The 24727-nt window shown below is 39.7% G+C and overlaps 1 protein-coding gene across 5 annotated transcripts in view; it reads left to right on the forward strand.

Annotated features, from left to right (window-relative positions):
- Cpm (carboxypeptidase M) overlaps positions 1 to 24727 on the forward strand; it is a 67328-nt gene that overhangs the window by 24459 nt on the left and 18142 nt on the right. For 4 of the 5 annotated variants that reach the window (XM_015483033.2, XM_048805317.1, XM_048805313.1 and 1 more), the window contains exons 3-6: positions 11585 to 11682; positions 19537 to 19709; positions 21015 to 21199; positions 21871 to 22041. In XM_015483033.2, coding sequence (XP_015338519.1) covers positions 11585 to 11682; positions 19537 to 19709; positions 21015 to 21199; positions 21871 to 22041 — 627 coding nt within the window. Of the gene's footprint in view, positions 1 to 11584; positions 11683 to 16378; positions 17755 to 19536; positions 19710 to 21014; positions 21200 to 21870; positions 22042 to 24727 lie in introns of those variants that run through there. The other variant, XM_048805322.1, reaches the window with a different exon arrangement.

Consider the following 24727-nt stretch of genomic DNA (forward strand, 5'->3'; position numbering starts at 1 on the left):
AGTAATAGTCCTTTATCAGAAGTGTACATACTTTCTCACAGTCTCTGGTTGTCTTTCCACCCTCTCTATTCTTTCAGCTTTGTACTAAACCATTAGAATTGGTAGACAGCATGCCTTATCATCCCTAAGTTCTTCAGCATGCATCTCCTGAGTGTGATTTCTTCCTACCTAGTCACAACATACAATCATTAAACTAAGTAATAAGAATTCCATAACATCAAATAGCATACTGCATTTTTAAAGCTTACCAATAGTTTCAAGAATGTTTTTATAACTCTTTCTCCCAGAATCAAATTAAGGCTTACCTGCTGCATGCTGTGTATATCTTTTTGTCTCATAATCTAGGAAGGTCCCTCTGCTTTTTATTTTTTTTTTCAACATTGGCCAATTCACATTGAACCAATTTAGGTCATTGGTTTATTCCTAATAAACCAGTTCATTTTCTAAAAGCTGTGGTTGTCTCCTAGAATCCCTCTGCCACAGCTGGACTCGAAATTCTTAACATGGATTTCCAGCTTCATAAGCATTGAAATAGTTAAAATATATGGGATGGCCACAATCATTTTGGAAACAGGTCAAGTAAGAAAATATTATGAAAGAGGTGTTTATGATCAGTGGTTAGCAGAGGTAACTCGCTTCCTGCCCTGCCCTCATAGCAACGTGGATATATTGCTCCCAGGTTGGGCACTGTCCTCTGGCATCATGCCCTGGGGATTCTGAGTGAGATGCAGTCCTTGGAATTAAGAAGTAAATTCACCCTGATGCCTGATGGTGTGAATTTTTTTTTATAATCTAAGATATTTTGAAAGATGTTGTGTCTCCAAATAGCCCTTCCATTTTATGAATCCGTATTTCATTTTCTTTTTTAAAAAACTTCAATGAATGTGGTTGACCTATATCCTAACTTACAGACCTTCTGGAACCTAAATTTCTACTGACTTTTGGCATAAGTTCTCTATCTACATGTTATGGGCACTTTTATATTTGCAATTTTTCTCCAATTGTTTTGATGCTGCATCATCTACTAGGGTTTTTCTTTTGTCCTCAGCTAATGGATCCATTTGTGAGACTTGAACATTAGGATGCTGAGGGTGGTGAGAAGTCCACCTTCATTAAGCCATCAAATGTCCTAGATTTAGGTCAAGCTCAGTCCTCGAAGGAACCTTGTTCTGGCAACTTCAGGGAAATTGGATGCTGAAAGTAAGTCTTTATTCTCCAAAGAAGTTTATAAGGAAACTAGTGAATTAATTGTCATTGTTCCTTGCCACTAAATGATGAGTTCTAATAGTAGCAATAAAAAAAAAAGTTTTTTGGGTCAATTGTTCAAAATTAACTTAATTATAAATTATAGCTGTGTGATATTTATAGGCACTGGTAAGAAAGAACAACACCAGTTGGGCAAAGTAGTACATGCCTGTATTTCCAGCAACTCAGGAGACAGGGGCAGGAGGATCACACGTTCAAGGTCAGCCTGGGCAACTTAGCAAGACCTTGTCTCAAAATAAAATATGAAAAGGGCTGGGAATGTTGCTCAGTGGTAGAGCACCCCTGTGTTCATGTCCCAATACTGGGGGTAGGAGGATGGGGGAGATAAAGAATAAAAACTCCCATGTAGCAGAAAGAATCACGACCTCAACACTGAACCAGAATGTCCCTGACACCCTATAAAAGAGGAAACCCCAAATGGACAGCAACTATGTAGTACTAGCTATAATGATCGTATATTTTAAAATAACATTTATAGGACTGGGTTATACCTCCGTGTCAGAGCATGTGGTTAGCATTTACAAGGCTCTGGATTCCAAAAAAAAAAATTTTTAGTTTAAAAATTTAAGGAATATTTTAAAGTACTAGTTTGTACTTTAGGGTAATGCTCTATTTTACATTATTATTGTCAAACTGTCCTTCTGAAAAAATGATCTTATTATGTTGACCTCTCCCAAGAGACCAAAAAGGGAAGTTCTCAGCTTTTTATAGTGTGGGTCCTCTGGGGGTTTTCACTTTGGGGATTTAAAAACAAATTTCCTGTCTCTTTATGAAAAAAAAAAAGGCTAGAAAGGAACATAGAGAAATTATAAAGATTGGGGGATATGAGAATTATGTCTAGTTTTTAAAACTTTTAAAATTGTCTTATACTTTTATAATTTATAGTTTAAAGTGCTTACAGGAAGGGGAACAGATGTATCTGCCTCTGACCTGAGAGTAGAGTAGGAGACATAGAGAAGGTAGGGTTGCCAGAGAAAGAGATGGGGGGATTGCCTATGATCTTCCTGTTTGGGTTGATAGTTGGTGATTAATAAGACAGACTACTATTTCTCTGGGAGCTTTGAATGTCTTAAAATTTAAAAAGAAAAAGAAAATTTCATTCCAACTTGATATATCTTCAGATTTTTTTTTTGCTCTTTTTTTTTTCAATTAAAAATGGAAATGTCCCTGATTCAGGAATTGAATCCTCAAAAATTCCCCATTTATCTGTTCAGGAAAAAATGAAATGGAATCTTATATCTCCATTTCTCAGGTATGATATCAACACATTAGTGCCATGGGATAAATGTGTAAGCAAATGAAACCCCATCTCCCCATAATATTGGAAGAGTCTAACTTGAAGCCAAATATTTTGTTTGGATCTAAGCACTCTCTAGTATGGAAATACTCCAAGAAGGTCCATTTACTCTGGAATTAATCGAAAAAATTGAGTTCTTTCCAGAGCTCACTCAAGATGGCACCTTGTAAACTAGTCACAGGTTTTTCCATCAATACTAGAAAACAAATTCATCTAATTTCTGAGCCAGGGGTGACTCCAACTGGATTTCCTTTGTTTGGTTTGTTCATTTAGACATTCACTTATTCAGCAAGCATTTTTCGATCATATACTGTATGTATGTACGCGAGGACTACACTTAATTCAGCAAGCACAGAGATACACAGTCCTCTGGTTTCAATGAGATTAGGAAAAGGGTTGCAGAGGTACTCTGAGAGTTCAAAGGAAGCATCTAAGTTGGGCTGGTAAGGAATGGGGCTGAGCAGAAGAGGAGTAAGAAATGTGTTGGATGGACAAGGAGTTTTACTTGAGCCTAAAAAGGCGAGTGGAAGCTGGCTACTTTGATCAGCAGGCTAAGGACTATTCATGCAGAAGAAAGAGCCTGCTCTGGAGGAGTTGAGACAGAGGGTTGGCTCCTTTGGGAGCTACACACAATGAAGAATGCTCAACCTAGTGTGTGGGACTGTGCTGGGAGACCTGTGGCCAGACGGGGCAGATCATGAGATGTCTGATGTACTGCTGAAGGACCCGGGTTCCATCTCGAGGCCTTGGGGAACCACTGCAGGAACAGCAGTGGAGCATGTGATCCATCTCACATCAGAGTAACCCCCAAATAATAGAGTCTATCCAACATGCTTCATTTGGACTTCACTTTTTTTAAATGATGAAAACAGTGTCAGAAAAAGAAAATTACTGTTTTCCAGGACAGTTTGGTGACTTGCATTTGTTTGAGCTGACCAAATGCCAGGCTCAAGATAGGCATCTGTAAATATGGGTGTCAAATGAATAAATGAAAAGATGGTAGGTTAAGCCTTTGTGCAAGAATGGTTCTTTACACAATAGACATGTATCCGATTTCTTTAAAGCCCGTGACAGTTCTGGTCATCTTTGGCAGCTGCACTTAATGCATCAAGGCTGCAGTGACAGGCCACAATACAAACTGCTGCTTCAGCTTTGTCTTATATCTGTGATTTAGCCAAAGTCTTTGCTGTCCACTTCCTGATTCCTAAGGTTGGACCAGCAGGTTATTGACTACCATTTTGCTAATGGCTGTGCTTTCAGTGCATCCTACCAGGACCTCCTCTGCTCGCCTTGCCCCCTTTACTTACCACATGGCAACTATCTGTGCCCTTTTGTTTTCCTCTTTTTTCCTCTTTTTATGCCCAACTTTGCACTATTAGAATTTCAAAGTGTTACTTCAGTCTGGAATCACATCCATCTACCTACAAATTCTATTTGTTGGTACAGGCAGTATAAGAAGATATAATAAGATAAGGAAACGATCCCAAGAGATAGGCTTTGCCATGTCTTACTGTGGTGTTCCTTTTTGATGTAATGCTTGCAAGGCTTTGAAATAATATTGATTTTGTTGTTGTTGTTGTTTGCTTTGGCTGCCCACCATCAATCAGCGGATACTCAGAGGCATGACACTTTTCCATGGTATGAAAGCAAAACTCTATACCATGTTTAGAAGTTGATCATTTGGATTGAGTAGTTTTAAGATAAAATGTCTAAACTCTAGGTCACTTCAACAAAAATCTTATGGTCTGGGGACCCCTGTCTGAAAAGGCAGTGGTATCAGTAGTGGGCATAATGCACATTCAGCAGGGGGCAAGTTTTTGGTTTGGGCTGGTTAGAGAAAGAATGTCCTATAAGATAGGTTTGACTGTACTCCATAAATTGAAGACCCCCTCCCTCCAAATCTCAGTGGTTTATAACAGCAAAATTAAGGTTTAAATTTCACATTACATGTCCGTCACTGTTTGGTTGTGGCTTTGTTGGCTATCGTCTTCCCAAGAACCCAAGCTGACACAGCAGTCTCTATCAAACACAGCCTGTCTTGTGTCAGTGAGAAAGGAGATGGCTACCATGCATTGGCTCTTAAAGCCGCTGCCCAGAAGTGATATGTCATGTCAACCCACATTTCGTTGATGAAAGCAAGTCACATGACATACCTGAGTTCAAGAGGGCACCAGTAATACAGCCTACCTCAGAGGTCTTTACTAAGATGGTGACCTAAGCCCAGGTGGATGACCATAATACACCATGGGAGGTACCACAGGGGAGCAAAAGAACAGGATGGTTCGGGCAGCAGTGGTAACATGGTTAAAAACCACCAGACTGGCCCACATGAAACCTGAGGAAACTGATCAAAAGGCAGAATGCTTTGCAATGACAGGTCTTGTGATGCCATTTTGTCAAAATATTCTGGTGAGTCAGAGTACGCTGGGGAGATTTCTTAGAATTAGGTTTGTCTTGAATTTGTAGAATTTGAAAAAGCAGAAAATCCAGCAGTGGCCATATTAGGCTGAGCAAAGACATAGATAGGACAGCCAGATCCCAGAAATGCAGCCAGCCCAGTTTCTACACCTTTGGGGCAAACAAAGTCATTAAGGATTGTCTGTAGTCCTTAGGAAAGCAGTTTGGGGACATAACAGATAACAGACTGTTCTGAACCAACAGAGCTAACAATAACTTCTCAAACTATCCTCAGGTGTCCCCTTACCTTCCTCCTTCCATTTCCAATCCTCCACAGAAAGAAAAATGTCTCCACAACAGAAGTTGGACACACAGCAACTTTGGCTCATAAGTTTGTGTTCCTTTGATTCTTCATGATTTCGTGTGTGTGTGTGTGTGTGTGTGTATTTTTCCATTTCTAGGTGATGAGTAGTATAGTACAGTGGTCAGCAACAGAGCAGAGGCATTGTGGGTAGGCATCCCAGGCTTTTTTATGATGGTCTTAAACTTTTGTGTGCATGAGAATCACCTGAAGAGCTAATTAAGACACAGATTGCTGCTCACCATGCCCAGATCAGTACTTATTGATCCATGCATCTGAGTGGAACCCAAGAATGTGCATTTCCAATAAGTTCCCAGGTGTTGCGGTTGCTGCTGGTCCTAGGACCACACTGTGAGAACCACTGCCTTATGAGGTTAAGGAAGACTGTCTCCTCATGTGTAGAAGCATGACACTAATACTGCTTATAGTTCTAGCGTTAAATGACTGAGTATATGCAAAATGCTTTCAGTTGTGGATGACTCTACACAAGCAGAGCCAATCTGGAAACTTGCCTATGCTTTTTGTCTGTTTTGTTATTATCTACTAGAATTTATGTTAGTTATTTGTTTGGTTTTTGTAATGACCTGCTTTATGGGGACCTCTTTTCCTCTATTTCACATCCAGAGGGTGTTTGAACTGTGGAGACTGAGTAAACCGACATGATTAGCATATGATTTCCACTCTTCTGTGGACTCATCCATTATTTCTGTGCCATATGTGATCAACTTCTCGTTTGTGTAGGGGGGGCGGGGGGAGGGGGTAATGGGAATATGCATAAGGGAAACCAAAGGTTTGGTGTCAGATCTGTGGATTATTCTTTGGGAAGGTAAAAGGAACTCACACTGTTGATAAACCATTGCCGGGACAGTCTTAAATAGCCTTACCAAGAGGGCTGTTATTCTCACTGATCTTTGAAATAGAAACTCAGTCTTTGGGCAAGCTCTCTCAAGCTCTGACTTAGGTCAAAGGTTACGCCTAAGAAAACACAGAGAAGTGCATATCTGAGAAACCTGCAGCTGATCCAGCACTCTGGGTACAAGTTAATGTGTCAGGCCATATATACAAGTCCCATGACAAATGACCGTGGCTCTGCTCCAGTGTCAGGGCCACCCAGGGTCTCTGCACACTTTATACTGAAACTGTCAAGGTAGAGGTAGACCGATGGTGGTGTTACATCAGCACCCTGCGTGGATTGTGCCCATAAGTTAGCCTTGGATTTGGTTGTTTTGTCCTAGACCAAGCAGTCCAGAGCCAGGTAGCAGGCAGGACCCTGTTCCAGGTGCAAACCATAGCATCACAACACTGAAAAAGCTGCCTGGAGATTTCTTCCTGAGACCAGGGTTCCAGCCTATCCAGTACTTCTAGGAAGATTGGGGCTGTGTGGTGGTATTGAGGTGCACAAATCTTGGGCTTAGTCAAGTCTGCATTTGAACCTGGTTTTGCCATTTCACTCAGCTATGGAATGTGGCTCTCACCCCCTACACAGAGGTGTTATGAACGTCCAGTAGCAGACAGCATTTATTTAGCATAGTGCCTGCCCATAATATCCAGACTTAATGAATGATAAATTTTGATATTTTAATTGTTCTGTTCTTATTAAAGAAAAAAACTAAGAAAAATTTATTTTTTTTAATTTTAAAAACTGCAATCATGAAAAAGAAAAATGAAGTCACTTGGTTTTTATCACCCTCTAAGCTCCTTATCACTGACGTGCTATTTCCATCTCGTATAGGGATTCCTCCATTATTTTAGGCTTTATATACTGTGGTGCCATATGTTTTTAATGAACAACCTATTTTACACGTTTTTTTTAAAATATTTTTTAATTGTTCATAGACCTTTATTTATTTATTTAATATGTGGTGCTGAGAATTGAACCTAGTGCCTCACACGTGCTAGGCAAGTACGCTACCACTGATCCATAGCCCCAGCCCACATTTTGATGTTACATAATTTTTCATTGATTTTTCTCACAATATAAATAGTTTTATTTATTTGTTTGTTTGTACTGAGGATTGAACCCCAGGCACTTAACCACTGAGCCACATCTCCAGCTCTTTTTACTTTTTATTTTGAGACAGGGTCTCACTTAGTTGCTTAGAGCCTCACTAAATTGCTGAGACTGCTTTGAACTTGCAATCCTCCTGCTTCAGCCTCCCAAGCCTGTCTTAGAAATCTTTTTAATGTTAGATTCTGTACCTAATTTTAGTGAACATGGCACAATTTGCATAAAATTACTTCTTGGTGGACCCCTAACAAGAAAGTATTGGTAGAATAAATGGAAGGGTGCTCATATAACAAAACATTTAGCAGCCATCCTAAAAGGTTCAGTAGAAGTATATCTCTTAACATAGAAACAGATTCATCATTATATGTAAAATGAGATGGTTTTACCTAAATTGGCTCCCAAATCTATCTGGACCATTCAGTTTCTTTTAAACTGTAATAATAATAATCAGCAGGGAGGAGAATAGATGTTCACTAGATTAGACAAAGGGGAATGAAGGGAAGGGAATGGGGTATGGGAATGGGAAAGACAGTAGAGTGAATCAGACATAACTTTCCTATGTGTGTATGTGAATACACAACTAGTGTAACTCCACATCATACACAACCACAAAAATGGGGTTATACTCCTTGTATGTATGATATGTCAAAATACATTCTGCTGTCATGTGTAACTAAAAAGAGCAAATTTAAAAATAAAAAAAAAAAACAGTAATAGGCCTCAGAATCACCAAAGGGACTTATTAAATGTCTTAGACTTTACCCATGGAATTTGATTTAGTAGATGGAGGTTGAAGCTCAGGAATTGGTATTTTGAGGGGACGAGGGATGTGGCTCAATGGTAGTGTGTCTGCTTCGCATAGTGCAAGGCTCTGGGCTTGATCCCTAGCACTACCAAAAAGAGAGAACTTAGGAAATGGCCTGAACTCCTCTAGTACATTGTAGCACTTCTGGCTTCCTTTCTTCTCTTGTGTGTCTTTGTGAATCCTAAACTGTAAATCTTTTCCTGATATTCTGAGCAACTCAATTTGGCACCCAGGGCCCAGGGTTTGTGTTAAACCCTGAGTGAGTGAGTAAGTGTAGATTCTGAGGTATCTGGAATCCAAATTTAATTTACTTTGTAATGAAGAGAAAAAGGCAGAACACTTCAGAACTCTTTATCACACCTGATACTAGCTCGAACTTGGGAGAATAAAGGTAGTCTTTCCAACCTTGATAGAAGAAGGAAAATCTTGCTTATATTGCCCTTGTTTTGACTACCAGGTTGTTGGAGGTAAGTGGTTTGTCTTTTGTGTTCTTCCTCTGGTCTTAGCCAGAGATGGCCGACGTTGGTTAGAGGGGAGGTGAAAGCCCTTCGAGAATCAGGTCACTGCAAAAGGATTGTGTGTATCCACCAGGGTTGTGGGTTGATTTCATTCTCAGACTTAGTGCCAGTGAAGTCATTCAAGGTAAGTTTCTCATCTTGCAGTTCACTTAGAGGTCATTTGTGCTAAAGTTGGATTGAATTACCCACCAAAAGATGTCTTCACTTGGTTTGATGAGTTTGATTTCCTTCTTTCCTTAAACTAAGTGATATTGGATGTCCACATCAGGTTAGGGTTTTGCTGTCTACTCCTATGATTTGTGTAAAAAAAAAAAAAAAAAACCAAGGCTGTTGTAGACTCAGAATTATATATTACAATTGATAAATATTATGTTAAGATAATATTGAATTTTTCTCTTGCCCAAGAGGGAACAAAACTATACTCTGTACAAATCTGTGATTATGGTAGCTTTAAAAGCATTAATAGTTACAGAAAAGAATTCCCCAGAAACAAACCCAAAGAGCCAAGTTTAACAGCTCACTTATAAAAAGTTCTTCCTTGTTTCATATGAAATGTTAGCTTTGTAGGACTGAGTTCCAGATGAGCAGAGAATTAATGCCATTGGTGAATGAAGGGTTCTAATTAATCAAATGCTTCTGGTGGGGAATGACTAGATGGAATGGACATGTCCACATGGCAGACTCAGAATGCTTGCTTTTTTTCCCCCTTTGGTGGTGGGGATTTAACAAAGGGATGTTTTACCACTGAGCCACACCCCCAGGTCTCTTTCTTTCTTTTTGAGATAGAATCTCACTAAGTTGCTTAGGGTCTCACTGATTCTGAGGCTGGCCTTGAACGAACTTTTCTTTTCTTTTCTTTTCTTTTTTGTAGTGATAATGAGCATCTTTATTTAATCCCCAATCTTTTTGTTTTCAAATCCCTAATCTTTTTTTTAAATTCTAATTTGTTATGCATGACAGCAGAATGCATTACAATTCATATTACACATATAGAGCGCAATTTTTCAAGTCTCTTGCTGTATACAAAGTAGAATCACACCATTCGTGTCTTCAGACATGTACTTAGGGTAATGATGTCCATCTCATTCCACTGTCTTTCCTACCCCCATGCCTCCTCCCTACCCTTTCCTCCCCTTTGCTCTATCTAGAGTTTGTCTATTCTTCCCATGCTCCCCACCACCACGCCACTATGAATAGGCCTCCTTATAGCAGAGAAAACATTTGGCATTTCGTTTTTTAGGATTGGCTAACTTCACTTTGCATTATCTTCTCCAACTCCATCCATTTACCAGCAAATGCCATGATTTTGTTCTCTTTAATGCTGAATAGTATTCCATTGTGTTTATATACCACATGTTCATTATCCAATCATCAACTGAAGGGCATCTAGGTTGGTTCCACAATTTAGCTATTATGAATAAATAAATAAAACAAAGAAATTGTGTCCATCTACAACTAAAAAAAAAATATGTTAAAAAAATCATTGGGCATGGAGCAAGCATGTCACTGATCCAGGCTGAATGTCTAGATGTAGTAATCAAATAAATAAATGGAGGTGACCTCTACACTGAACAGGGGGCCATCAATCAGACAAACTGCATTTGGTGAACATTTTCTGAAAATTCCTAGTTACTGAATTTAAAGCATCAACTTGTTCATGGCAAATTTCCCTAAAAAATTATTCTAATAATATTTGAGTAAATGTTGAAAAAGACAATCCAATATCTGCTTTTCCTTCAGCTACTCATTGCAACTGAGTGTTCCCCAGCCTGTAAGATCCCTGATTTGAGGAACTAAATCAGAAATTCTGCAGAAACCCTCTCAACATTAGCCTATTAGTTGCTGTTAAATTCCTTTCCCGGGCTCTTAAATTCCACATACAGCTGAGTTATCACAGATAATTTGAACTTTGTATGTACCTGATAGATATCAAACATAATCCCAATCTCCAACTTTAAACTGTATTAAAAACACCAGACAATTTTAGAATTGAAAAGGACTTCTTTGCTCTTACTGGTTGGGAAACCAAGCCTCCTGAGAGATGGATAGTTTTTGTTAGTGAAAGGAGCACTAGAATTGAAATCAAATAGACCAGGGTTCAAGGCATGGCTCTGGGGCTTAAGTTGTGGTCTCTTTATTCCTGCATGATCATAAGAAGTTTACTTAATATTTTTGATAATCAGTTTGATTAATAATCCATCTCAGTGGGTCATGACGGGATTGCTTGAGGTGATGTGAACCAGGTACTAGCTGTGATATAGGCACAGACACAGTCCTGGCAGTTCTTGATGATCTTGTTTCTGCCCTTCCAGTCTAAGGCAGAGCTGGGATTTAGAAGTTTTCCTTGGTATTGTTAGCTCAGGTTGTGGTTTCTAATTTACTTTGCAGAACTCATGCACATCAAAAACACAGCCACAGGGGGCTTGTCACTTTAGCATTTGAATACAGGATTCAGGATTTCTTACTTTAAAAACAATCTCCCTCCTGAGTTACATGTTTTATTACTGTTGCTTTCTTCATTTTGTTTGTGCTGCAAGTTATGGCCCCCTTCCAGTCAACCATCAACTGTAATTTAACTTTGTTAAATTGTGTGCCTTCCCAAGATTGTTTCTATGAGGCTCCAGGTTCTTAAAGTGAGGTATATAAACATTTTAGAAAAGTAAGATCTATGTAACCTAATAAGTGTTCAATTTCTAAAAATCACGTTCTAGAATAATAAATATTTGTATTGAATTGAAAGGGTTTCCCTAAATTCTGACAATAAACAAGAACATTTTAAGCACTTAAATGTTAGTTATATGAACTGAAGTCACCATGAAATGTTAAAAGTAAGGTGGGAAAAACAGCATCACTGGTCTATTCTCATTCTCCCAGAGTTCATTTGTCATTTTAAGAGATGAACTTACTTTTCTCTTTTTTCTTCCCAATAAAGGTAGAAACCTATGGGTTCTTGTCGTGGGACGGTTTCCTAAGGAACACAGAGTTGGGATTCCAGAATTCAAATACGTAGGAAATATGCATGGAGATGAGGTATGGACATGGCGTGAATTTCTGCAAAGTCACCAGACACACTTCCCCTCAGGTCTCTTGAGCTCCATGTAAATGTTAAAGAGGAAACATAAAGAAGACTCACATATTGCAACAAAGAAGTAAGGCCCTGCAAGGTCTTTCTGTGAGACCTTCTGAAGGAGTTTAAGGAATCAGGGTCCAGCAGCAGCACAGCCATTTGGTCATATACCTGGTGTCCTGTGAGAGTAACCTGACGTGTTTTTGTTCTTGAAGCTGCAAACAGTGCTCTAGCTTTCAACTCCTCCCATCCAAGTCAGCATAAAGGTCACCCAGCAAAGGAGCTCTATTTATTTGAACTCAGAAAATTCCAAATAGCTATCCAGATTCCTAACATCTGGTTTTTGAATACTTTTGTGGCTCTTAATCCAATACTCAGTATTTTCTTTCTCTCCCTCCCTTCCTTTCTTTCTTTCTTAGATTGAACCCAGGGGTGCTTAACCACTAACCTACATCCCAGCCCTTTTTACTTTTTCATTTTGAGACAGGGTTTGCTAAGTTGCTAATGGCCTTGCTAAGTTGCTGAGGCTGGTCTTGAACTTGCGAACCTCCTGCCTCAGCCTTGGATTACAGGACTGCACCACTACCCCTGGCATACTCAATGGTTTCAATGTTCACTTTGAGGTAGCCACACTTAGGGTTCTCTCAGACCCATCATTCCACAAATACTGTTGAATGCCTTCATAGTGTTTGACCTCTTTTTCACATTAGAAGAAATAAATTCTTTTTGTTTCACAAAATATCCTTTTGCCACTCTTACCTGCCCAGCCATCTGGCACACAGTTGAAGATGTTCATCTCCCTTTCTCACCTTACTTCCTAAGGCTTTTGAGAACATGACAACTGCAGTATTTCCCACTTTCCAGGATTCAATAAGACTGGGCAGTCAAGTGTAGAAAGGTAGTTTCCTGACATCACCATAAAAAAAAAATATGCACAGGAATGTGCAGAATGCATTATAAAACATGTAATTTAAAGGAATGTCAGTGTAAATGCATATTCCAATAAGTACAACCTGCTCACTTGTTGGAACACTACAGATTTGCAATAGCCTGGGTGGCTTGCTCTCATCAGTGCTAAGCTTCCTGACCTGGCTTCACCCTCCCTGAGCCCAGGCTCCTGGGAAACTGGCTCCACCCTTCATGACACACACAGCCTGCCCTTGCCAGGCATGCTGACCAACCTGCCCAGCTTAAAGAAGGTAATTTTCTTGCAGCCAGAGCAAAGATGCAAACATCTACCTCTCAGAAAAGAGTAGGTATCTTGGGGGCCAGTGAAGTTCGATCCATCTGTGGCTTTCTGAACATAATGCACTGTTTCTTTAAAAAAAAAAAAAAAACAACAACAAACTTGAGATTGCTGGGAGTCCAACCAAAGTTGCTTTTAATAAAACAACTATTAGAGTAGCCCAGATGTCTTTCCCTTTTGCTGCCCAGTCTATTGATCAAGGTCCCTTGGAATCCATTTTTAATAAGAGACAGATGGCACTCTTTGCCTTCAGTAGTTTATTTATTGAATTCTTGGTGCTTCAGGACTTGCAGTCTGCAACTCAGAAATTAACCCTCAGAACTGAAACTTCCAAAGATAAGAAGAAACATTGCCCCCCACACACACTAATTGGCTATTCTTTCCATGCAGTTTCCCAATTTTCTGGTGTAGTTAGTGTGTCCATAATGTCAAGTCTCTCTAGTTCACCCTGCTTATTTAAGGAATAGTGAGGACTGACATTAGGCAGAGGAAAAAGTCTTGGTGTGTTTTGAGGTGAGGATCTGAAACATGTAAACCCCTTTCATGTCCCAGCTAGTAGAAGCATCTGTGGGCTCCATGGGACTGCTAAGAAAGTTATTATTTTTAACTTGAAGACTTCAGTAGTCAGCCATCCTGGTGCCACTGGGAGTTAGAAAAAGCAATGGTCTAACCTAGGAGCAAAAAAGTCACTTGGCACAGGGTCTAATCACCACCTTGTTCCTTACTTAAATCTTTTGGCACTGAAAGCATTCTCTGTTTTTCTATCTTATTAAAAAGCAATGTAGCTGGGCCAAGTGGTATACTCCTGTAATCTCAGCAGCTAGGGAGGCTGAGAAAGGAGGATCACAAGTTCAAAGCCAGCCTCAGCAATTTAGTGAGGCCCTAAGCAACTCAGAGAGATCTTGTCTCTAATAAAATATAAAAAGGACTGTGGATGTGGCTCAGTAGTTAAGCACCCCTGGGTTTGATCCCTGGTGACAAAGAAAAAAAGAAAAGCAAGATAAGAGGCTGGAGTATAACTCAGTGGTAGAGCACTTGCCTAACTGTTCAAGGCCCTGGGTTCAATCTCCAGCACTGAAAAGAGAAAAGAGAAGAAGAAAAAGTAATGTAGTTAGTATTTTAGGGCAGTGATCCTTAACCTTCTCTGGAGGTATTCCTTGTTATATTGGTACAAACTTTGACCTCCAACCTCAGGATCTTTGGATCTTCTGGGAGATTATGGACCTGATGTGGACAGTCCCTATAGGAGGTACATATATACTGAGGGGCATGATGTACAAGATTGGCCACATTATTTTTAAAATGTTTTCTCTCTCCTGAGTGCATGTATGAGGGCGTGTGTTGTTACCACTTGATATGGTGACTCTATGACAGTGAGCAGCAGCATTAGGAGTACCCAGTTTGGCCACTTTCCCCCATGAATCTCCACCTCTTTACACCTTGTTTTAGAATTAGGTCTTTTCCTTATTAAAAATAATCTGTTAAGTTTTCTACTACATATCCAAGAAAAAAAAAAGCAACTTGAACTTTCTGTCTGATTATGGCAGCCAGGATTGAGTAAAGGAAAGCACAGAGAGAATTTTTGCAATTCAGAATAAACCATGAAGAACCTACAATTTGAGTGTATATGAGCAGTGTTGGAAAATGTCTCCTTCTACCTCACCTGGTTACTATGTTTTTAAAATAAAGATTAAAACTTAAAAAAAAATAGTACTGGAGATTGAACCCAGGGATGCTGTACCACTGGGCTACATTCCCAGACCTTTTCATTTGTATTTTGAGATAGGGTCTCACTAGTTGCCCAGGTTGGCCTCAAACACTCTATCCTCCTGCCTCAGCCTCCCAGTAACTGGGATTACAACTGCACATGACCATGCCCAGTTCCAATCTATTTTTTAAAAAAACTAAAGGCAAGACAGTAACTTAAAAAAAAAAAAGAAAAGATGTTATTGTAGACACAGTGGTACAGGCCCAAAGCCCCAGCTACTCTGGAGGCTGAGGCAGGAAGAGGCAAATTTGAGGCCAGCCTGGCAATTTAGCAAGGCTCTAAGTGATCCAGGTTTGGGTTTTACCACAAAACCATCTGACTCTGGAGCCTGAGCATTAAGCCTTATCCAGTGGATCTGCCTTTTTAACTGTCTTTGGAATGTTCTGATTTTATTGTTTTAGTTGTTGTATATAGATCTTTGGTCTCCCTCAAAATTTTGTTTGGATGGATACTCAGTTGTTCCAGAATCATTTAATGAGAACACTTTGGCTTATTGATCATACAAAACAGTAACAAGCTTTTAGAAGGAGCAACACTGAAAGAGATTTTCCCAGTTGTCTATCTTGGAACCTTTTGTCTTCCAACTTACTGCTTGCTTCTCCTGACTGCAGAGGAGTCACCCCTGGGAGCTTACAGACAAAGCATCCAGAGGAGCCTTTGTCCCCTGATGTGCCCGTACTTTATAAAAAAGCATGGGAGGAACATTTCTGAGATTTAATCTTCCTCATTTTAGTAAGTCTAGCAGGTGTTTTTCTAGTTCCTTCAGGCCCTGGTTTACATACACATTGGAACTTAGAATTGTAGAAACCCCAATTCTAGGTTTAATATATGCAGCCTCCTAATGACACACCTGAAGTTTAGTTAGACTTTTCTAATTGGAAGGATCGATGCCAGTACACACTGAATGGAGTCCTACTCTTCCCTTATTCCATAGATATTCAGATTGTTTGGGGTTGAGATCTGTCTCCCCCTTGTCTTCCCCCACCCCCTCATTCGGCTATTGTCTCGATTTGTGGACACTAAAATCAATAATCTAAAATTGAGCTTTACCTAAAGCTCTGGTCATGTCCTGACGCTGGGGACATAACATCCTTGGCCTCAGTGTGGTTGCAGGAGAGCCACCCAGGAGGATCTCCATACCTCCTTCCTTCCTAAAGCTCTCTGTGCTGTTCTCCCCACCCAGTGCCTTTATTTTGTTATTTTGTTATTTTTATTTTTAGGAAAAAAAAACTATTTTACTTGGGCAATTGCTGGTTTGGTTAAGACCTCTCTAATTCTTCTCTAGTGGAAATAATGAAGTGAGGCATGACTGTGTTTTAGGAATTGAGTGCCTAGAGTTTTAAGCTCACCCAGCAACAGGTAAAGTATAGGTCAGACCTTGGATTCCAGCCCCAGTGGCCTTGACCTTGGGGCCACATCTTGATTAATGTGAGAGTAGGTATTTGAAGTTTTTCTTAAGTTTAACTAAACTACAATTCTGACTTGGGGGAGGGGGTAGCACCCTGGAAATTTAAGTTTCTGTTTCTTAAATGTAAGTTTTTACTATGATTGTTTATTTGGGTTTAGACTTTTGAAAAACCATATCACATTTAGAATCTTACATTTAGTAACATTTGTTTATACTTTATTGTATTCCAGATATATAGGTTGAAAGAAAAAACATTTCCTATAAATAATGAGCATATTTTCAAACTAAAAATAAAGCACATTCGACTTTTACACATCTCAGTATAGAAACAGTTTATGTGATGCAATTTGTATATCTAAATGTTTGTACTTAGAGGGTATTTTAATGGTTTATGCAGACAATAAGGCATAATATCTGAAATTGTGCCTGTCTTAGAAAGTCTGGGATGTGTAGTCACCATAAGATAGAGGTGCCAAATTTGTTCGAACAAAAATGTAAAAGCTTGTTCTTCCAAAATTTTTTTCCACCACTTTCTAGATAGCAAACTGTTCTCAATTATACCACATGACTTTAAATAGTTCTGTTTAGATTTAGACAGAGCTAATGGTTATTCCAGGTGAAGTGTCAGATTCATTTTTAGCATGTAGAAGATTCCTCAAATAGTGATCTGTTTCTCCATCTCTTTTTGGTGAGGCTGAGCCGGTGTGACCAGATATTTAGATTTCTTGTCATAAGCAGAAATGTCAGCTCCCCCACACCCCTGTAAATTTTGTTCAGTACTGAAAATCCTTCCAACAAAATGACTGTCATTTTGAACATCTCTTCTTCCTAAGTACTGTGGATCTTCGTGTTTTCCAAAAGTTCTTTCTCCGGGTTGTCTTGACCTTGTACTGGATTTGTCAACAGTAACTAATTAACAATTACCAAATTCATGATACACCAGGAAATGTGCAAGATATACCAGGGATACAGAGGGAAATGGTTCAGATCCTTGCTCTCAAGGCTTAGATGGTGGAGTGGGGAAGGGGTGGCCAGCTAGGTTAACTGTAACCTATGTGAGTGGCATTAGATAGCGTAGTGGTGGGGTGTGCGGGGGCCACACAGGCAGGTCGCTGAACCCAGATGTGGGAGGCTAGGGACTGTATGTTAGATAATGGAATCTGTAGGCTCGATATTTGACCAAGGAGGATTAGCTAGACCATCAGGCAAATGAATTAAATCTGTAACACACCATTGTGGAACCCCAGAACTGAAGTTTCTGCCTGTCTGTGTCTGTCTGCCTGTCTGCCTTTCCCTCTCTCTCTTGCCCCCTACTAACGGTGTTGTGGATTGTTCCTTCAAATTTTCCCCATTGTGTTATAAACATTCTTTGAAGATCAAGACTCATTTTTATCTATCTGGCAAATTCCAAGTTGGCTGAATTGAACTAAACCTGATGGAGACTTTATTTTCTGCCTTCTGGGTTATTGCCATTTTAACAACCGTCTGAATCACCAGTGAAAGGCTCCCCACGCAGTGTGTGTGCTCCAGGCCTCCCAGGCTCTTACTGGGGGTCCTTTCATGAAGTCCATACTCTCACAGAAAGGAAGTGAGCGTGCTGGATGAAAGGCCGGGTAAGCTAAGGGACACTGTTTTCACCACATTCTTTCTTAAAATTTGAACTCTCCAAGGTTTCATAGTCAAAGGCTTAATTCTAAAGTTTTAAAATTGGGAAGGGAAGGAGGTTTATACATAAAACATGAGTGAATGTTTGAGACATTTATATTAAAGTTAGGAGGAATTAATTTGAATAATATTTGGTTGAACTCTGCTGTTACAGAGGCAGCAAGTATGGACCAACCGAAAAAAGAGATTTTAACTCCCTCTGAAATTTCATCTGTTTGTCTCAGCATTTTTCAAATTATCTGAAAATTATTCTTTGTCATATTCCCAAGGTTTTTATATACCCTCTCCAGTTGAGCACTTGTGACTTCTTGTGGTATATTGAGACAAACAGAAAATACTTTGATTACACACTTTTGTACCTGAAAGAATCATGACTTTTTTGTTTTTATAAAAATGACAAAAAGATACTAGAAAGTAATACTAGAAAAATAAGAGGTAACAAGTTATCAGAAATACTTTCACCCAGAATAACCTTTATTACTATTTCTCAGACACTTGTATATTTCTATTTTATATTATGAGTTAGTAGCTTTTAAGATGTATAAAATGTAATCATATTCAAATTGACCTAAGTATGATTATATTTAAATCTTTAAACTTAATCCTTCTAAAATTTATTAACAGAAGAATAAAACTGAAGTGAAACTAAAAATAACTGGTTAAATTTTGACTGTAAGTAGAACTGATGACTAGTTCTACTGTTAACTGAATTCGCACTCAACCCAAGCCTTTTAATCCTGGCTTTCTTTGCCTTTGGCTGGTGAATCTCATTGTCAGCTCTTGGCTTGAGTTCTTTTCTTTTCTTTCTTTCTTTTTAAAAATATCTCCTGTGTTTTATTTTTTATTTGTTCTTTTTAGATATACAGGACAGTAGAGCGTATTTTGACATATTACACATACATGGAATAGAGCTTATTGTAATTAGGATCCCAGTCTTGTGGTGGTACATGATGTGGAGTTTCACTAGTGGTGTATTCATATATGAACATAGGAAAGTTATGTCTCATTCATTCCACTGTCTCTCCTATTCCTGTCCTCCCTCCCTTCTCTTCATTTCCCTTTGTCTAATCCACCTGAACTTCTGTTTCTCCTCCCCACCCTCCCTAGCATCTGCATATCAGAGAGAACATTTGTCCTTTGGTTTTGGGGGATTGGTTTATTTCACTTGGCATGTTAGTCTCCAGATCCATCCATTTACCAGCAGATTTCATAAAGTCATTCTTTTAACGGCTGAATAATATTCCATTGTATATACGTATCACATTTTCTTTATCCATTCATCTATTGAAGGGCACCTAGGTTGGGTACACCCACCGCCCTTTTTAAAAGTTTTTTATGAGGCATGGTCTCCTTGCTAAGTTGCCCAGGATGTCCTCGAACTTGTCATTCTCCTTCCTTAGCCTTCTGAATAGCTGGGATGACAGGTATGCACTACTGAACCTGGCTGTAATTCTTTTTTAAAATAATTATTCTTGTTTCAATCCCTATCCCCAAGATAAAAAGTAAACTATTTACAACAGAGTAATTTTGAGTAGCAAATACTTTGCAGCACATCCAGGGATTGATTACCACTTGCCTGATTGCCCTGTGCTGGAGGAATTAGTGGTCCTATGGACTAGTTTTGGTCCAATATATCATGCATTCAGGCCCCTACTGAGGGGATTTGTGCTCCAGGCATGGTTTTCCTTATTGCTTCTGACCTAAAACACCCCCTTTCTCTTCCACCACAGACTGTCGGGAGGGAGCTGCTGCTCCATCTGATTGACTATCTTGTCACCAGCTATGGGAAAGACCCTGAAATCACAAATCTGATCAATAGTACCCGGATACACATCATGCCATCAATGAACCCAGATGGATTCGAAGCTGTCAAAAAGCCTGACTGTTTCTACAGTAACGGAAGGTGAGATGGACTGGTCTAACTTTATTTTAAAACAAGACAAAACGGAAAGGCTCCCATCAGGTACCTGCTGGCCCTAGAAAGAGGAGTTAGATGACAGTGAAGCATCTCACAGCCAGCACCCTGCCGCAGTGTGCTGGAGCTCCTGCCCCTTGTTTGCAGGATGAATCTTGAAATCCTCAATACCGGTGCCGCCTCCACTGGCCACGCCCCCTGCGCCCTGGGCTCCTGCCTCTCTGATCCTCCTCCCTCTTCTCCCAGTACTTTCTGGCACAGGCGTCTGGCACCTCCACTCTCTCTTTACCTCCTCCCGCTGCTGACATAGCATTTCCTCAAAGACTCCTTCCCTGACAAGTATCATATATTAGGCTCCCTGGTATACTCTTAGGTCACTCAGCTCTTTACCTTCATAGCACAATTTGTAGGGTCCAATTTCTTGTGTAATCTCTCTCTCCCCACTAAAAAGCAAGCTCCCTGAGGGCAGGATCATGTCTGGTACGTTCATTGCGGTGAGCTCCCCAGTTGCCTGGGGTAGTACACGCCCTCAATCATTAGTGGTTGATTTATTAAGCCAGTGATCTAACCACAAAGAAGAATCAGTCTTACAGTAGTTCTGGTTTAAACAGTTTCTGTTTCAAGCTGTCTTGGAAGGTTTAGAAATTTTCAAATGTTTATCATACATTTATATTTGTGCAATTTAGAAATATTTTGCTTTACTAAAAATAAAATCTCACTACTGGATTCTCTTCAGTTTTAGGGTTTTTTTAGTATATTTAAACATTCCACTTTTTAGAAATATAAAATAGCTCACTCCTCCTGTTGTTTCTGCTACATAAGGAACCATTCTTAAACTGGTGAGTTGAAACAATAGCTTTTTTTTTTCCCTGTAAGTCAGGAGTTTGGGCAGAGCAGAGCAGAGCCGGAATGGCCAGTCCAAGTGCCTCACCTGGGTCCTCATTCTGGCTGTCCCCTGGGCTCTTCATTTCTCCATGTGGACTCTCCATGTATCTACCACTGGAGTCTCAAGCTCCAAAAGAAAGTTTTCTAAGGGCAAAAGTCCCAGAATGCAAAGACTTACCAAAAGCTTCTGCTTAGGTTACAATAGCTAATGTTCTATTGGTAAGAGCAGGTCAGACAGGAGGAGGAGACCACGTAGGGTGTAAATGTGTGTGGTTTGTTGGAGGCACCAAGGCTGCCATCTACCACATTTGGGAAACACCTGGAGCCTAATCCAAAGGTCTTTGCACTGCAAGAATCTTTTCCCTTGTAACAACATCAATGAGCCCTAAAAAGTTCTTTCTTTTAAAGGGAAAATTATAACCAGTATGACCTGAATAGAAATTTCCCTGATGCCTTTGAATATAATAATGTATCAAGGCAGCCTGAAACTCTGGCAATCATGAAGTGGCTGAAATCGGAGACATTTGTCCTCTCTGCAAACCTCCACGGTGGTGCATTGGTGGCCAGTTACCCATTTGATAATGGTGTTCAAGGTAAGCAAATGTGGGACCCACTCTGGCTTTCTAAGTGCAGAGCAGAGCTACAAATGTAGTGCCTCTATGTGAGGAGGAACCCTTCTGCCATTGCTTAACATCTCTGGCTGGGTTAGAAGGAGCTTTAATTTCCCAACCCTAAGCCATCCTTCCTATAAATTCTCAAGCAGTGGATGTGCAGTGTGGCTGAACTGAAGCCAGTAGTGTGATATTCATGAATGAAATAGTAAAATCAGACTTAGATCATCTCACAAGAGGCTACATGGCTAAAACAAAATAAAACTAGAACAAATTACATTTCTTTGCTAATCATATGAATGGTAATCGCTGACTCCTTTTAAAACTCAAGGACTTAAAATATTACTGGCTTCCTTCAACCTCCTGAATACCTAAGGAAAGTTTGCCAACCTTCAGAAATCAGCAAGAGTACCAAGAGGATGTCTAATTTTTAAGCTGATTTAGGAGAAGTCTGGATATGTATCTGACTTATTTTGTGAGATATCACCTTGTATTTGTTTATTAAAAAGTGGAAAAAAGAATAGAGGGAGCATTCATGGAAATGGGTGGATCTCTCCTTGGAAATGAGAGCATTTATGTGCAACGTGAGTATGTATTTGCTAACATCTTACTACAAGTTAATTGAAAGGTCTTGATGTGTCTTTCAAATGCAGCAACTGGAACATTGCTCTCCCGAAGCTTAACTCCTGATGATGATGTTTTTCAACATCTTGCACATACCTATGCTTCAAGAAATCCCAACATGACTAAAGGAGATCAGTGTAAAAATAAAATGAACTTTCCCAGTGGAGTTACAAATGGTTACTCTTGGTATCCACTCCAAGGTGAGTTTCTCTTCATTTCTTCCATTCTCCTTATTGTCATCACCCAAGGGCACCAGCTGGTTTGTGTCTCTCAATCTTCTCTCCATTAGCTAATACCACAGAAGCAGTGGAGGTGAGAGATGCTCAGACATGTCCCTCACTGCCAATGGCCTTTTTTATTCATTTAGGTATTTATTCAATATCTGCGTGCTGTGAGCCAGAACTGTGCCAAGAAAGATGAACAAGACACAGCAGATCTTACCCTCAAGGTTAAGGCAAATAAGTAATTGTGATTGTGTAATTAGAATAAGAATGAAGATTTAGAAAAGATACCTGTGTACCATAGGGATATACAAACCAGTAAATAAACAATAGCTACACAAAAGACAATAGGAAAATTGTGAAGACCTTAGAGAATTGCAATGCTTATGTCCCATCTCACAGAGACAACTGATACTTAGATCCAGCTTATTATTGCCATGCAGTAGTGGAGAACCAATATGGCTAGACATTCCAGGTTATGAAAAGCTGGATATCAGGAAGAAGTACCCTTCTTAGAAAGCTACTTTGCAGGCTCAATAAAAGGGCTTTTCAGGCAGGACACAACAGACAGGGTCCTCCAGTTTCCACTCTTGGAATAGGATGGCAAGAAGGAAGGGTGGAAGATTACCATGTGGGGAACATGGAAGGAAGATATTCTTGCAAGAAGGAGTACTGTAAACAGCCTGGCCAGCCTGGCCCTCGAGCTGCACTTCTGCACACAGGCCACTTCCAAAGGTGCCTTCACAAGTTATCACGATAGATGCACAGGCTGCCAGTAATCTTGCACAAGCTAGTACTTTGTGTCTGGACAGCTCGTTGACAGCTTTCCAGATAATGTAAATGAGCATAGATGATGATTTGAGGGCATGCAGCCAGAAGGTCCAGCTAGACACCACAACACCCCAAACTCTCCCTGCTAAGACAGGCCCCCCGTTCCCACCCTAGGTCTCCACTCTAGTCTTGTTCTTCCCTCTTCGGAGCTAGGAGAGGACCTCACTCCTGCTCAATGGCAGAGTCGTTCTTAATGTTCACTGTCTATAACTGAAGACAAATTCAAATGTATAGGAAATTGGAAATTTCCCAAGTATGTATGTATGAGCTGTGTATCTTTCTCAAAAAAAAAAAAAAAGGCAAAGCCAGCTGCGTTGGAGTAGAGAGCAAAGCCTCCTGGCCCTCCTACAGGTTTTGTTGCCAAGCATGACTGGCTTTATCCAGAACTTTGATCACTCTCCATGCTTGGCATTTTCAATTGGGAATACTTTGCTAGGGATCCTTAAAGCACACCAGTTTTGCCATTTAAATTCTTTCTACCTGAGACATATCCATCCAGTCAAAAATATTGTTTTCTTTTCTCTCTTTTCCTTGTTGTTTTGTTTTTTGTGAAAATAAGTTCAGAGAGAAATATAAAAATCTATAAGATAGGCTTTTCCTGGCTAGAATCTGGGCCTACACTGTTATCACTTGATATCTAGTATTTTTCATATTTTTTTAATTGTTGATGGACCTTTATTTTTATTTATTTATTTATTTGTTTGTTTGTTTATTTGCAGTGCTGTGAATCAAACCCAGTGCCTCACACATGCTAAACAAGCGCTCTACCGCGGAGCCACAATCCCAGCCCAATATATCTAGTATTTTTTTATTATTATTTTTTTTCGAAATAATTTGATTTATTCAATCACATGCCACCACCAGGTGTCCAGTATATTATTATTATTACTACTAGGGATTGAATTCGGAGGCACTCAGTCACTGAGCCACACCCTCGGCCCTTTTTTGTATTTTATTTAGAGACAAGATCTCACTGAGTTTGTTTAATGGCTTGCGAAGTTGCTGAGACTGGCTTTGAACTCACAATCCTCCTGTCTCAGCCTCCCAAGCCACTGAGATTATAGGCATGTGCCACTGCGCCTGCTACCTATATATAGTAGTATGTATCAGTATTCTGATATACTCTTTTAATCATTTTCTTGAAATCAAACTGTTTTTCTACTTCAGTGCTTCCCAAATATCCTGATGGAATTGAGAATACATATTTTCTTGTGCAGATATCAAGTGTAGCAAATTAAAATCTACTTCCTTTAAAGTTACTGTTATTCCATCAAATCCAAGATGACATTGATTGTAAAATACGATAAACCACCAGGAAAGGAATAAAGTGTTTTCAGTTAAAGCCATAATTTTTTCAAGCATGCCATTTAAGATATCTCAATTCAGAGAGATTAAAATATGAAAATATTTTTATCTTAGAAAATAAAATTGTAATAACCCTTTGAAAATAGGGTCTTCAGAAGGTTAAAAACAAAAAGATGATGTAAGCAGTGGCAGCACCAGAAGCCACAGGGCTCTGGGTATTTTTCCTCCTGAGAGTCAGTGGCATTCTTTCTCTGACCCCCACAAGCACCTTGGCATAATAGGCAAGAGCATGGGAACTCAGGCTGAGTGCTGAGGCACCCAACTATATTCCCAGTGACTTAGAGGCCAAGGCAGGAGGATCATAATTTTGAGGCCAACCTTAGCAACTTAGTGAGACCCTAAGCAACTTAGTGAGAGGTCCTGTCTCAAAATTAAGGGGAAAAAAAAAACAGCTGGGGTAGGGGGACTGCAGATATAGTGGTAAAGTGCCCCTGGGTTCAATCCCCAGTACCAAAAAAAAAAAAAAAAG

Source organism: Marmota marmota, unplaced genomic scaffold (genome assembly GCF_001458135.2).
Source record: "Marmota marmota marmota unplaced genomic scaffold, marMar, whole genome shotgun sequence".
Taxonomy (NCBI): Eukaryota; Metazoa; Chordata; class Mammalia; order Rodentia; family Sciuridae; genus Marmota; species Marmota marmota.